At 45.9% G+C, this 16016-nt stretch overlaps 1 protein-coding gene across 1 annotated transcript in view; it reads left to right on the top strand.

Moving 5' to 3' along the window:
• Positions 1-16016, top strand: part of LOC147693179 (uncharacterized) — a 708628-nt gene that overhangs the window by 167728 nt on the left and 524884 nt on the right. Inside the window, 2 exon segments of the mRNA XM_086939582.1 lie at positions 8817-8942; positions 9228-9326. Coding sequence (XP_086795708.1) covers positions 8817-8942; positions 9228-9326 — 225 coding nt within the window.

Raw genomic sequence — 16016 nt, forward strand, 5'->3', positions numbered from 1 at the left:
TGAAAATGAGCAGGGACAGTTTGAGCAGCACCTACTTGCGGATCTGCTTCCTTCCATACTGGAGGAACCTCTCTCATAGGATAATTCTTCGTTTTCTGTCTAACTGCAGGATCAGGTTCAGGAATAGTCCGCGAAGAATATAAAGACCTAAAAGTAACAAGTGTCTGTTTGGCATCCAGAACATCAGGACCCACTATAAGTCCCTTATCGAACTTATCCTGTATCTCCAACAGACCCTGAGGAGTTAGATCCAATTCCATATCCTCCCATCCTTTAACAAGTGCGTCACACATAACATTAAAAACATATCTTTGTGTAGGCGCATTCCATTGAAGAAAGGTACTCAATATATCGGGTACACTATATAATGGACCATTCATCATACACCTATGAGCAAGGGAGTCAAATACAACCCGTTCCTCGGAATCTGGGAGTTGACTACGGGATTGCCTTCAAGAAAAAGCAGTAGTTCTATTAAATGAACCAAAGAGGGGGGAGAAAAGACCAGAAACAGTATCAACTAACCTATTACGAATCGGAGAAGAAGTAGGGAGTACAACTGGAAATGAAGTATTAAGCAAAGGCAGAGAAGGGCTACCTGTTACAAGAGATACAAAAGGCAAAGGAGACTGAGGTACAGAGGTCTGTAGCAAAGGTTGTGCTGGTGGTATTACTGGAAGCGCCAAGGGTGCAGGAGCCATAGCTCCTGGCTGAACACAGGTTGCTGCGCAGGTGGCAATAATACAGGTGCATTAGCCCCTGGCGCATTAGGCGGAGGCAATTTCAACAAATGAGACATTAAGGGATCTTCATCAAGATCTTTACGTTGTGGGGGTAACACAGGATAGCACCTATCTATTGCCATCCGATGCTGTCTATCGGAGACCTCAATCGCTCGATCAGTCTCATTGTCTTTGAATTGCTGGGCAGCCTGTATAACCGTCATATCTTTCATTTTCCTATCTCTTTTTGCTTGTTTAATTTCTCTCTGTTTGGATTCCTTACGCCAAAGGCGGAAAGAGTCAAACATTGCCGGCCGGGCTTTTCTTTTAAACAAAATTGACTCCAAATTATCTAATATGTCCGGCTCAAAGCTACCATTTTGTGGCCACCGTAAGACACCATCTTTCTTTGTGTATCGGATCCATGCATCGTTAAAGGCAATAGGACCAACACCATGCTTGGAATAGATCTCATAAGTGGGAGTTCCGACCGAAGGAATCGGACATGACTCTTCAAGCCGGGAATCCCTAGAACAGCAAAAACAACAGAGTTTCCTAAATCTGCTCAGACCAGGCATTTTAGGCACACTGATCCCTTTACTAACTTCGAGGAGTGAAAGCAAAGAACACAGTACATAAGTACTCACCCCTCGGCTTCGACTATTGCAACAGGCGAATAACAAAAATCAAAAACAAAACAAAGAAGTGGGCGCCACCCACGAATACTTAACTAGATGGTCTTCTCACGCCAACGGAGGTCCGTCTAACGTCTCACGATACCAATCATCAACAGCGGGTCCAAGGCAGGGCGGTAGTCAGGGCAGCAGTCATCAGCAGCCGTCGGAAAGGAGTAGCAGCGCTACAAAAGACCTTCGGTCCACTTCGACATACAGGAGTCGCTTGGTGTGGCTCGCGAATCCTCCGAAATGTTCTTGCGGGGCTTCTTACAACCCTCGGGCTGAACCGCTACCACTGAAACCGCCCCACGTGGGGCGCCAGTTGGAGAACCGGGCCTTATGGGCCAGGCGGCGCAGGGCACGCCTAAATCACTGGATTCACTTGCCTTGTTACTAACAGAGACACGAGACACTCCGTTGAGCGTGGAAGCCAGGTTTATTAGCTGCAGCTAAGCACAGTTGTCCTAAAAGTTACACATGGAGTGAGTTCTAAGGAGACTGCCACTTCAATCCGCGGCGTACAATCTCTTATACAACACACAAAACGAACCAATGAGAAAAGTTGGAAAACAAGCTATCAGGTGTCTCAATATATGCCTCCTTCTCGGACCCCGTGTGCCACCCCTCCCAACAAATTAATCAGTGATGGTGTTCACAATCCCCTCTCACAGGTGGCAGGACATGCTTGTGTATCTCAAAAGATAGTTGTGTAATAGGAGCTTACAAGAAGAGAATAGCGAAGGCCAGTCGGATAAGATAGTGTAAGGGAAGAATAGGAGAGGGCAAATAGTCGGCTGAGACAGGGATCAATCGAACCAGACATGGATTAGCGAACTCGGCCAGACCCTGACATCGGGTTTCATGAACAAGGACAATAGAGTTACTTTTTAACTGAAAGGACACGTAGCAGCTGGAAAAGCAAAAGCACATCGTTCGCTGTGCTGCCTGAGTGAGGGCAACACAAAATGGCGACAAGACACAAAATGGCGGCTAGATACGGGATGAAATCTGAAAATCGCAGAACCTCACGGTGAGTACCAACGATAAGGGCGGAACACTACAATATGGGAGCCCAAATCAAAGAGACCGAGGACTCCATTGTCACTCTTCACGGGGAGACGAAAATGCTGAAAACTCGAGTGGCGGAATTGTGAGCTTCTACGGGCTCCTTGAAAGCCCGCCTGGAAGTCTACGAGGGCTGGTCCAGAAGGATCAACGTCCGCATAACAGGGGTTCCAAAACATTCGGATGGCCCAGCAGTCGACCTGTTTGTAGAAGATCTTCTACTCAAGCAACTTTCAGCCCCGTGGCCTCTCAAAGTATTTCTCAGTTGAATGTGCCAACACAGTTCCCAGCACTCCGGCAAAACCAGGTGCGCCCCCGTGCCTGATCATAGCACGCATCTTTAACTACCGGGACAGGGATGTCATCTTGCAGACTGCTCGTAGTGCTCCACCAGTCAAGTGTAACAATAAAACTAGAGCATTCGTTTCGGATTTCACTCTCAAAGTCGAGCGACCGTTCAGTCCTTTCTCGAATGGTTGGATGGCTGGAGGAGGGTCGGAGGATCTGGACCATGAGGGCAGACAGGGAGGTGATGATCAGATGCTGAGCCTATCCATCAGACACATGATCCGCAGGTTTAGAAACGTGTTCCATCCCTGCGAACACCTATGGTTGGTGTCGAGATAGATATGGCTCTGATCCTTCATGTTTGCTGAGGAAGTCCACTGAACTCTGCTGTTGGGACACTCCGAGCATTGATCTCGTCAGAGGTAACATTGCTAACTGTGATTAATTTGGAAGTGACTGTGTGAAAGTTTGACGGAAACCACAGTCTCCCGAAGTTTGTCAAGTGTTTGAGGGCGACAGGCGCTCTGCACAGTTGGGGTTGTGGGGCGGTTAGTCTAAGTCCACCATGCAGGGAGGCAGGTAGAAGGAGTTTGTGCTGGGGTTTTAGTTATGATGTTTCTTCTTGTTTTTTGTTTTTTTAATTTTGGTGAGTCCTTTGCTTCATGTAGCAGTGAACAAGATCAGATGCTTCTTCATTTTCACCATTGTTGTCTCCTATCGCGGGCACTGCCGGATGCACCCCAAACATATGCTCCCATCTAGGAACTGTGGTAAACTGTCTGCATCTTCTGCTCCGAGCTGGGTCCCTTTGTACAGTGGGTAGGAGGCTGACCTCTGAGGCCTTCAACTCCTCTGGGGTATTTAAGCCCCATGGCCAAGACATTGGTATTCCCTGCCTTTAAGATCCTTTCCTGAAACGTCAGTGGACTGGGGGACAAAATCAAACTGGATATAATGCTGCAGTACCTCAAGAGACACTCATCGGACATACTTCTCATTCAGGAGACGCACAAGGTAATACCTGCTACGCATTAGACAGAGGCGGTTACAGAATGGTCGTCCATGCAGTATAGACAAATGAGTGCCTTTTCAGATATTAGTGTGCTTCGGCACAAGCTTCCCGAGGGTGAGTTCCCTTTGGGAGGTGACTTAAATGCTGTTCAGGATGAGGAGGTGTAATAAGGATGTCCAGGAGTCTTCAAAAATTTAAGAGTTGCTTTATTTTCTATTTCAAGAGCACCCACAGCCAGACGCTCACGCCGCATACCAGGATCTCTGACAACTGAATAACGTTGTCAGAATCCTGGCATGCATCAGAACATAGAACATATGTTGAAAGGATACATGACATGTAACAAGCATCCTCGAGCCAAAATTCAAGTGCGAGGATGCAAATGATGTGGAACACTACAGGAGGCTGACAGCTGGCCCTCTTGCCTGTCAACATCACAACGTAGGCCTCACGTGGTATTCATGGGGGCTCATGGACTGGTCAACGTGCAGCGGGCCTTTAATCCTACGGCACAGCAATAAACATTCCACTGGGGAGCCCATGGGAGTCTTTCGCATATTGACTACATACTAACCTCAGCTCGTCAACTCCCCTGTTTTAGAGATTTCTCACGTGGCAAGGGGTATCGCCGATCACTCCCCAGTCTGCGCCTCCTATGGACTGACATATGGTGGTGGTATTTGTAGAGTTTAACCCCTGGTACCTCGAATCCGGGCGAGTTTTTGCAAGACTACGGAGAATTATTTTAAGCAGAACGAAGGCTCAGTGACTTGCGTCTGTGGGAGGCTTTTAAAATGGTTATAAGTGGTCAGGGTATAGCCTTGATTGCTGGATATAAAAAAGTGAAGAGCGCTAGTCTAGAGAAGATCGAGTGAGAGTTCCATGAGTTAGTCGCAGCTTGTAGAGGGCGCCTGCTGGGACCTCATTCACAACTTGTCCGTGAAACAGAGGGAATGCAGGGAGGTGGCGACGGATGCAGCCAGGACCTTCTTTCGGGTACTCAACATCACCTCTATGAGGGTGATTGGGCTGGGAAGTTTCTAGTTTGGCTGGACAGGAGGTAGTCTAGGTTCATTTGGGTTCTTGAAATCCTAAATGAAGCCGGAGAACACGTCAGGGACTGAAAGCCTGTGACCTTCGTTTTTGTGGACTATTTTACCAGTGTCTGTACTTCGGCTAACACGCCCACACTTGAGAAATCGTGGGAGCTTTTAGCTGATATCCAAATTGCCTGGTCTAACTCAGTAAGACAGGGAATTCAGGGGTCGGGACTTGTCAGAGGAGGAGGTGGCGAAGGCCACAGGCGCTCTAATCTCTTGTAAAGCGGTGAGTCCCAACGGTATTCCCATAGAACTCTGCAAACTTGCAGCCCCAGAACTGGTGCACCGCCTCCGACGCATGTTCTTGCAAAGTCAAGAAGCTGGTGTGCTGTCGAGAGATCAAAGAGTGGCTACTATAGTAGTGATCTGATAAGGACGGCACGACGCCAGGGAAATGTGCCTCATACAGGCCCATTTAGTTACTGAATGCGGAAGTTAAAATACTCTAAAAACTCCTTTGATTCAGGTGATTTGACCACTGGTTCACCCAGATCAGTCGAACATTAAGCCGTGCAGGAGTATGGTGCCTAACCTGTGTCTATTGCATGAGGTCTTGGGCTGCGCGGACCGGATCTAGGAAGATGCCATCATAATGTCCCTGGATGCGCATATGGCTTTCGACACAGTAGAGTTGCCCTTTATTTATGACGTGTTGGAGAGGCTTGGGTTTGGCCCTTGTTTCCTGTCCTGGATTTGGCTCTTATACTCCAATCCACTCGCCCATGTGGGGGTGAATCGGGCCACTTCTGCCCAGTTTTCATTGTGACGGGGAACGATGCAGGGCTATCCTCTTTCCCCCTCAATCTTCGCCCATATGTGTTAAAGCCACTGGCAGCCTGGGCGAGCGCCGACTCTATGATCAGGAGGCTGAGATGGACTGCGGAGTGAGATGATAGAAGCTCCCTCTACATGGATGATATTCTGCTATGTGTTGCTGATCACACGGATTCACTCAAAAGAATTATGTAAGTGTTCACATTATACTGAAGGTACTCTGGCTATACTATCGATTGGAATAAATCACTAATATTTGTACATAGCAGAGCAACTACAGTGTTGCCGACTGATTGTGATGCCCAGTAGTAACCAATGTTTTTCGATACTTGGGAATTTTTATCACGTGTGATCAGAGGGGCTTTTACGCACACAATCTAGAGGCACCGTTGGCTAGACTGAGAGTGGATGTCCGGCACTGGAGGGCGTTGCCTCTGTCTCTTTTGGTGAGGGCTGCCCTCTTCAAGATGATGGCCCTGCTCCAATTCCTGTATACGCTCCATACCACGCCATATCCTATTCCTGCAACCTATTTCCAGGCCATAGAGCGTAAAGTGTGTACCCTTTTTTGAGATGGGTTCCCGAACTTGTTGCCCTGCAGAAACTGACTCGGAGTTGGTATGATGGTGGTATAGCCCTTCTCGACATAGTATTACTGGGCGGCTGAACTGACGGCTGGGTCCATCTCCCGGAGGGGGAGCCGGATTATAGGATGAACCAGGGCAGTATGAGACCTGGTGGTCATCTTAGAACCATCTATGGAGGTTCATAGCCCTACAGCATCTACAAAAGTTCTCTAGCGCAGCTCACTTCAAGGTATAAGGTAGAGGGACAAAATCATGCAGGTCACCCCCTTGTGAGTAAAGGCAAAGTTAGGCACCTCGGCAACCTAAGGAGCGTTCAACAAATGAGACTTGATTGATCTGTCAAAGTTGGGTGATCTTTGGAGGCAGGGGGATGTGCTTCCTTTCTCGGAGTTACAAAGGGAGTTCAAGCTGTCTCCCACCGATACCTTCCGCTATTTACAGATCAGACTCTGCCTTCAGAAGGCAATTCCTAGTGGTACAGACCACCCAGAGTCCTCTCCACTTGAGTATCTGTTGTTAGATGAGTACATACTGAGACTCACCTATTGTAAGTAAAGCAATAACTCCCCTGATCCTCTGACCAAGCTGCTGATTACAGCATCAGACACTGACCACCGCCATTGTGGTTATTGTGACTTGGGTTGGCAGGGAGTGTCATTTGCAAGCCTGGGGATTCTGAATCTCCTGTACAGTGCAGCCTGGCTGGTGGCTTGGAGCGGTGCAGGGGTGCTGTCACTGCACTACTATCTTGGACAGGAGGGACATAAGCATTTTTAATTCGAAGTCTATACAGTTTAAGCAGACGTCACCAAGATTTTATTATGTTTTAAATCACATGTTTTTTTGTCTTTTTATTCTGGTTTATATTTAAATACATTATTTAGCTCTTCATATGTGTATCCCCAGGGACCATGACAACTGTAAGTGCTGCCCACACAATATGTTACCACTGGATATCTTTTATTGTTTTTAGATAGTGTTTCTGAAGCAGTGCAGTTCAAGAGTAAAACAAGCACTCTCCCATTTACTGTTAACTATTAACCATTTGATCTTTACATTTATAAACTTTCCATTTAATAATTCACACTGATTATGGCTGTTGTTTTCTAACTGAAGTACAATGTTTTGCTCTACATACGTATCTAATGTATATGGTCAAATCCAGGATTGATCCCTACATTGTTTACATTCTATTGCCATTTTTACATGTTTTTTTCTTATACCACTTTTTAGAAACCTTTTAAAAAATATTGATATGTGTTTAAACTGTTGAATATACATGGTTCAAATAACATCATTATGTATTTAATGTTGAACACTTTTTAAGGTTATTTATTAATACATTATCAATTGTAACTACTCCTTTTGATTACAAATGTATTTCTGGCAAGCAATAACAAAAAAAGATGGTAATTTTTCTTTTTCTCCAATGGGAGAAAATGGAGATGTGACCCATGTATTGAAAACCTACGAATGTTTCTTCTAGTTCTATTGCACATCATTAATCATGTGTCAAAGTGTAGCACATTAAATGGTCTATGGACACTTACAGCGTTGTCATGTGATCAAGGTCCGCTGAGGACTGAAACGCGTAATGGCCGACATTAAAATGCAACTTTAAGCATGCAATTACGGGTCCGTGTCTGCTTTGCTGAAAAGACCTCAGTGGGAGGCGAGAAGCAGCCTTTTTGATATATATATATATATATATATCTCAAATGAGATTTGCTCCGCAAATGAAGACACCCACGTAGCGGTAGTTTCCTCCTTTTATTGCAGGGCAGCTACAACAGACATGAATTCTCCTTCAAGCTGAAGATGAAAATCCATAGTGGGTGCCACTCTCAAGTCCCCTCACATAGCATTACCCTTCAGGTCGCTCTCCAGGTAAACCCAGGCCTGTTGCATTTTTCGTGCTGTTCTGCAAGGCCCGCTGCTCCGTCAAGCGTGTCTCAACTAGAACACACGGACCCGCCTCACAACGGTGGGGTGGTCTTCGTAATTGCGACATGCTTGACGGAGCAGCAGGCCTTGCAGGAACAGAATGGCCCAATGGGGCGGGACTCATTCCTTTACAACACCTGAAAAGGGTGTGGCTGCTCTCTTCCCACTTTGCATGCCAGGCCATGACTAAGGGAAACCTCTCCTGAAACGCGTAGGCGATTGGTGTTTTATTTGAACTCAGCTTCAAGGAGAATTCATGTCGCTCCTTTACATGATGGTTATGTCCTTATATCTGAGCGCCAGGATACCCGTAGGGTGGCAGTCTGCGCTATAGAAGAATGCTTACAATACAATATATGCCTTCGCAATTCCTTAATTTATGTAAACACAGAAAAAAAAATTTCAATTCTTAAAAAACTGTCTTGGGAGCAGCGGTCCTCCAGAACGGAACTCGCATCAATCTCTGTGACACTGAGATGAAAACATTGTAATGCCAGAATGAAAAGGGTTGAAAATCTTCGGGTGGCATTGCAACAAGCATCTCTTGTAAAAAGCTACTTTTGTTCCAAAAGGGAATATATTTATGTGTTGTATAAAAATGTGAATAATTAACTGTATAAAAACATGACATTGGATTTCCTCCACAGATTTGCCACTTTTCGAAGCTGATAATTATTCATGGAAAGGAGAGCCTCAGAAAGAAGAGCCCGTTTCCATTTCCATTGATTATCTTGGTGCAGAATTGAGGGATTGCGACGCTGAGCAAGACCACGGTAACATGCTTATATTTCTGACTTATAATCATTACTAGAGTGTCCTAGAGCTGTGAGGTGTAAAGAGTCTCTTTATTCACTCGCTCATCCCCAAGACAATCCTCTGTTTGTCACAAAGAGAGCATAATATCTTCCCAGTGTCATTGTCAGTTCATGAAAATCCATTATTCTCAAGCACAACCCTGATTTCCAAACCAGGATGCTCTCTGTTCATGAATGTGCATTTCAGCAATACATTTTTAAGTTTGTTGCTGTCTTATACTTCACCGCTTTTTTAAATCTCAGGATATGAAGTTGTTTCATTTCGCGTAAAAGAAGAGGAGGAGGCCCTAGGCGGAAGGAATCCGAGCAGTCGCAGAATAAAACGCACCAGGAGTCCTATGAGTGAGTAGATAATGCTACACCTTAAAGTACAAGAGTGTGTTGTTACAAGACCCCACTGCACACACCAGCATTGCAAGTGTCACTTTAATGCACTGGTAAGTAATTCCACTTTAAATGAAATTCCATTCCAGACCTTTCATAAAGAAACTAAAACCCTTGGGTACTTCATCCACCCAGCTCACATGTTAGCATGATAACACCACAAACAGCAAATACCACTTCCATGTGTGCAGTATTTTCTGGGTGCACTGTTACCACACCGTTCTGAGTTCCACACTGCAGAATAAGAGAGAAGCTGTCACATTGCATGTCTTCCCCTGTTCTTTGCTTCAAGAAGCAGATTGTGCAATGTGTGTGGGAGGTCCATCATAAAATGGAGCCGGAGTCAGACATAAAGTCCCGTTTGTGTCCAAATCAGAATTTTTTGTAGGGAGCAGAAGGAAGCCCTTAGTCATAACATAATATTACTATATGCCACAATGTTGGTAAAATACCAAAGTTTTACAAATAAAATCTCATTGCTCCCAACATAGTTGCTTCTGAACTCCTAAAAGGATACATATATTAAAAAGGTATTAAAGTGAACTCGGGACGTAACCTATAGGAGCTCTAAATGTGGTTGGTCACAGTAAAGCAAAGGTTTTAGTACAAAACCCCACGGTACACAACTATTTGGTGGTTACTTTAATTTCTAGCATCTAGGCCTGCTGCTCCTGCTATCTGCAGTCCCATATTCTCTGGCAAAACTGAAGTATTTCTAGTTATTTATCTGTGTTCGATTCAATTCACTTTGAAGAGCTTGGCTACCCAGTGGGCCCCCCAGCGCTACATGACCAACCGGCACTAATCCATCCCTAAATCTGAGTACTTAAATCCCATTGGGTCAGCCTCGATTGACAAACAACCAAGCCTTTATCATCTTCCTGACAGTTGGTTAGTTATCGGTAGGGACTGCCATAGCTTAGGAACCAGATAAGAAAAGAGCGGTCTCCACACCCCACAGATTTTTGAAATATTCATTAGTCTGGAGCTTTCAGACCTCAAGGCCCCCCCAGCAGTGTAAGGCTGAAATAGGGATTATAACAGCTGAGAGCTTCTTTTGTAAAATTCCCTCTGAAAGATGCAAAGGGGCTTAAATTGTACCTTTTGTTCTATCGGAAGTCAATGTCACCCTTCCAGCGAGCTCCATACTGGCTGATGTCTAGGAATGTTCAGTAGAAGGCGATCCGCTGCATTTTGTACTACCTGTAGCCTCGTGACTGCATAGCAAGGGGAACCTAGGTAGAGATAGTTACCATAGTCAAGGCGTGACATCACCAGAACCTGTACGAAAAACCTTGTAGATGGAAGAGAAAGAAGATATAGAATTTTCCTAAGCATTCCGAGTAATTGAGTTTCCCAGCTTGAGTTTTCATGGTGAGTGCGTTGTCTAGCCACCTAAGTATTTTATAGGTTTTTTGGGGCTAAGAGAATTTCCAAAGGAATCAGGCTAGCCAAACAAAGGCTGGTTGTTGAAGTTATCACCCACCATAATGATTTCAGTTTTGTCACCATCTAGTTTAAGACGACTTAGCCATCTATTCTGCCACTTCCGTCATGCAGGGGGCTAGTTGTTATACTTTTGAGCAGTTATCTGGAAAAATGTAGAAACCTATCTGAGTATCATCTGCATATGTGACTATTGAAAGAGTAAATGCTTGTACAATCTTCGCCAGGTGCGCATATGAAGATTGAAAAGATTTGCGCTCAATGACGAGTCCTGAGGGACTCCACATTTCAAGGGACATATATTCAAGTAGTATGTTTTGTCTAGTACTTGAAAACTCCTACTACCACCAGTAGTGCTGTTTCTGTGATATATGGTGGTTTAAAACCAGGTTGTGTGAGGTGGAGGGTCTCATTGGGTTCTAGAAATAGCAAAAGATGTTGGTTCACATGCTTCTCCAGTAACCTCCCAACTCCTGATAGTAGGGAAATAGGTCAGTAGTTTTCAGAAAGCAGCGGATCTAAGGTAGTTTTTTTAGCACAGGTTTTACCATTGCATGTTTCCAAGGGGAGGGACGACCCCGTTCTTTAAAAAAAGATTGAGCTGCTCTCGGAAAATTGGAGAGATACACTCTGCCCCCTGTTCCATAATGTAAGGCAGGCGGGATCCAGTGGTGAGCTGGATTTGGCCAAACTAAATAGTGCGGCTAGATCTTCTGTACTTATAGGGGTACGCCAAAAGATGCGCCCCTGGACTCCCAGGTTGCTAGGGGGAACTATTATGTTCTGGAGTCCAGGTCTAATAAAAAATTATAAGTAAATGTCAGTGACCTTCTTTTAAAGAGTTTGGCTAGATCATTGCAACACTCCACCATAGGTTCAGGTGGTTCAGGTAGCATGCTGGCAGGTCTTTGCTGGTTGAATGACTTAACTATTTGAAAGATTTCTCTGGCTGAATTAAAACCCTTGTCTATTATGGACGCATAATAGAAGGCTTGGGCCTTTCTAATCTCAGAATGGTAGCTTTTTTATCACTTTTTTGTACTCCTGCTTACTCTTGGAGTCATAAGACTTTCTCCATTTCCTCTAATATTTTACATTCTTTTTTTGGCAACAGTAGGTGGGAATTTAACCATGGAAACTGTCTGTCCTGTCAGGCACTTTTGTATATTTCAAATTGAATAGTGTGGTTTAAAGAGTTTTTAATCCAGTCGGTAACTTTTTATGTTACAGGGCTCGAAAAATCCATTCGCAATATCAAGCCAGATTTAATCAGGAAGAGCTATTTTTAGGGCCTACGCGCCTGTTCTGACGAATTGACAACATGTGTTCTGCTTGCTCACAAAGTGAATGAGCAATAAAGATGCCTATAAATCTTGTTACCTTATCACATTTCTCTGCTTTCACAGACAGAGGTCAAAAGTCAGTTTGTCTTCCTACATTTACTGTTCTATCTGTGACTAAAGTTTGAGGATTTTGTAAAGTAAACTGTGTAACATTAAGGATAAAACCAGTTACTCCAGTAATGGAACTTTCATAGATTCCCATAGCTCGTATCTTTCACCGTCGTCGGAATGGGAGCCTCTGTAAAATAGAAAATACCGTAGCAGTAGGTACAAAAGAAAAAAAAAAGGCCTAGGCCTCATCTCATTTTGTAGCATTTCCACTTCTTTTTGTAAAAGAGACCAACATAATACAACAACCAATCAGATTAGCCTCACCCAATAGAACCTTCCTGAGAGAGCCTCAGAGCCTGAGATTTTCTAGCACACGTTGTGCAAGGGAGTCTCCACTGAGCTCTGCTCAGATTTCTCTTAAAATTCTGTGTTTCATCTGTTTCATAAAAGAGGCTTTATGTGGAGGACAAACATAAAGACTGTGTTTATTGTTTGTACCCTGACCACAAGGCCACTGAATGCAAGATCTGTCTCACCTTCTCTTCAAAGACCTTGAGAGAACGTGAGGAGCGTTTACTCACCTGGTTGCAAAAGTTAAAGTCACGGAAAGACCCAGTATCTTGTGACAGTGATGATGCCTCTGCGACATCTTCGAGAAGATCTCAAAAAAGAGGTAGGTCTTCACCTTCAACTTCTGCTGACCCCCCCCTGCCAAAGCCTAACAAAAGACCTCAGATAGGTCTGACCGGCGCAGTCCAATCAAATCTCACTGAGGTCTAAAGGAGAGGGAAGGACTAGTTTCTGAGGCACATTCTATTAAGAAGGTCACCTCCACCCTCTGAGAAGCCAAAACTCTTTAAAAAAACAGCTTCTGTCCTGTCTGAGGGGAAATCTGACCAGAAAATCTGTCCGTCGACGATGACAACATCAGGTACGTCGAAGACAGCGTCAAAGATTCAACTGACGATGATTTCAGCTCCGTCGACAGGCTCGTCGGCGAGAGCTTCGTCGTCTCCAGTACCTTTGTCGACGACGACTTCGTCGACGCTGCATATATGGACCAACAGCAATATCTGCCGCAAACTAGATCTCAGGAACAGTCGCAGCAGGGCATGGTGGCCATGCCGTCTTCACTTATTGCTGATCTGCAATTCATGTTGTTGGATTATAGGAAAAGATTTCAATCTCAATCCTCCGGCCAACTGTCAGTGCAAGTGTCCCCACCTCCAACTCAATCTTCTGATCCTGTTTCTCCTCCGCTTCCACAAGCTCCGATACCGGAGCCAACGGAACTTCAACAAAATTTAGTCACAGTGCAAGATGACTCATCGTATGATGAACAGGGCACAGTCTCAGTCCCAGATCCAATAGGGAATGGGATGCCTACGTTATTCCGGATCCCTCTTCTCCATCTCCGGATCCAGTGGATTCTTCTCCAGCAGATATCAGAGGCTTCCACAATTTAATGGAAAGAGCTTCCAAACGTTTCGATCTTCCCATACCATCAGTACAGTCAGAATGTTTTCTTTATGATTTTAAAGAGCCTTATAAAAAGTCTGTCCATTCTATCCCAATTGTGGGCCATGTCTGGAATGAGGGGATAAAGGTAATGAAGTCTCCAGCTACCGTCATGCCTGTTCTTCCTCGACTGGAGAAAAAAACTAAGCTCCAGAGGATAGCCCTGCGTGTCTGGTTAGCCAACCGAAACAGGACTCTGTAATTTCTCAAGCGGCCCAAAGGAAGTCAAAGAATCCCTCGGCGCCCATTACCACACCACCGGATAAGCCGAGACAACATGGGGTGCCTCCTTTGCACATGGTGGAGGGTTAATAATTACACGGGGCTCCAGGGGGACAGGGTTTTCCGGGGTGATAACCAGGGGTGGGATTCCCACTGCTTGAGCGGCTGTCGGATCCAGCCCAAGTTCCCTCTCTGCATTTTCAATTTCAGTTGTCAACAACCCCACCGCAGAGGTTAGATAGGAAATGATAGACGTTGATTTCCTAGGGACTTTGGCCTTTACCCCCCCTGGTCTTGTGAGGTATGTAGTTTCCGCTTACCCATGGTGGAGTTCACATTAAAGAGGGGTGGCCCGGCCTCTTCTGGCCCCTGACTGCCACAGACGACCCGCCCTTTGCCCGGGCTTAGCCCTGCACACATCCGCGCGCGTCCCGCAGGACGGAAGTGACGATTTACTTTTACCAAGCTGTGGGCGGAAAGGGAGGGCTGCGGCATCACACTTTGCCCCCAATGGCTCCTGAGGCCTGTAGTCCGGCTTGCTGCTCGCCCCTGCACCCGGCGCTGCGTCTCCCGCGGAGCGGGAGGCGCGAGGTCTCTTTTAGCCGGTGCGGGCGGAAAGAGAGGGCTGCGGCGTCACACTTTGCCCCCAATGACTCCTGGGGCCTGTAGTCCGGCTTGCTGCTCGCCCCTGCATCCGGCGATACTTCATCTGGGACTTAAACCCAACAAGGACAAGTCAGTCCTCTGTCCTTCCAGGTCGGCCAAGTTTCCGCGGGCTATTTTGGACACAGCTTGTTGCAAAGCTTTTCCATCAGAAGAAAGACAGCAAAGACTGATTACCTCCGCCCGTCGATTGCAAACAAGATGGTCTCTGTCTATTTGCCTATACAAATCTCTTCTAGGATCAATCTCATCTTGCATTCCCTTAATTCCGCATTGCAGGCTTCGCATGCGCCCGCTCCAAGAGCAATTGGACTTGCAGTGGCGCCAAGCAGAAGGCTCTTTCGACGGCAAAGTAATCATCACTCCTCTTATGAAAGAGGCGGCCAGCTGGTGGATGATCAAAGACAATATCTCGAGTCTCACCTTCACAGTTACTCCAGCTGCTTTGATTCTTACCACGGACGCCTCTCTGGAAGGCTGGGGTGCGGTCTTGCAAGACCTTCAAGTGAGTGGCCGCTGGGTGCCCGAACAACGTCTTCTCCACATCAACCTGCTAGAGCTCAAAGCGATTCATCTAGCTTTACAGGCTTTCCTTCAGAGGATTCGAAAATCCACCATCCTGGTCCGTACAGACAACAAGACGGCGATGCATTATGTGAACAAGCAGGGTGGAACAAGGTCTCCTCTGCTGTCCAAGGAAGCACAAGAGATTTGGGAGTGGATTATCCATCAGCAAATTTAACTTTCGGCTGAACGTCTTCCGAGTGCCCTCAACAAGACAGCGGATATGCTGAGTCGTCTCAAATCTGTGAGCTACGAGTGGGAGTTGGACCAGCTCACTCTGGAAAGAGTTTTCAATCTTTGGGGCAGAATGTCCTAAGACCTGTTTGCCACTCCAGAGAACAGAACATGCTGGTTCTACGCAAGCAGGGACCGCCATCAGGGATCATTGGGGAATGCGCTTTTGATGGCCTGGTCAGGCGCCTTTGTTTACGCCTTTCCTCCAATTCCGCTAATCCCACGACTGCTCAGGAAGCTCAAAGCAGAACCCTGCAGAATGATTCTAGTGGCACCGGTGTGGCCTGCCAGTTTAGAGCTTCTCCTGCTCTCCCAGGATCATCCAATTCATCTGCGTCCAATTCTCTCTCTAGTAACGATGTCCCAGCCAATTCACAGGGCGGACCTTAAATTTCTCTCATGGAAGGTGGCCCTTCTTCTCGCTTTACCATCAGCCAGGAGGGTCGGTGAACTTCAGGCACTCACTATTAAGGATCCGTTCTTGCAGTTCAAAAAAGACACTCTCATCCTGAGGACAAATCCAAAATTGATCCCAAAGGTTCCTTCGTATTTTCATTTGAATAAACCAGTCATTCTGAAATCTTTTTTTCCTCGACCGACAACTCCA

Source organism: Lissotriton vulgaris, chromosome 9 (genome assembly GCF_964263255.1).
Source record: "Lissotriton vulgaris chromosome 9, aLisVul1.2, whole genome shotgun sequence".
NCBI classification, from domain to species: domain Eukaryota; kingdom Metazoa; phylum Chordata; class Amphibia; order Caudata; family Salamandridae; genus Lissotriton; species Lissotriton vulgaris.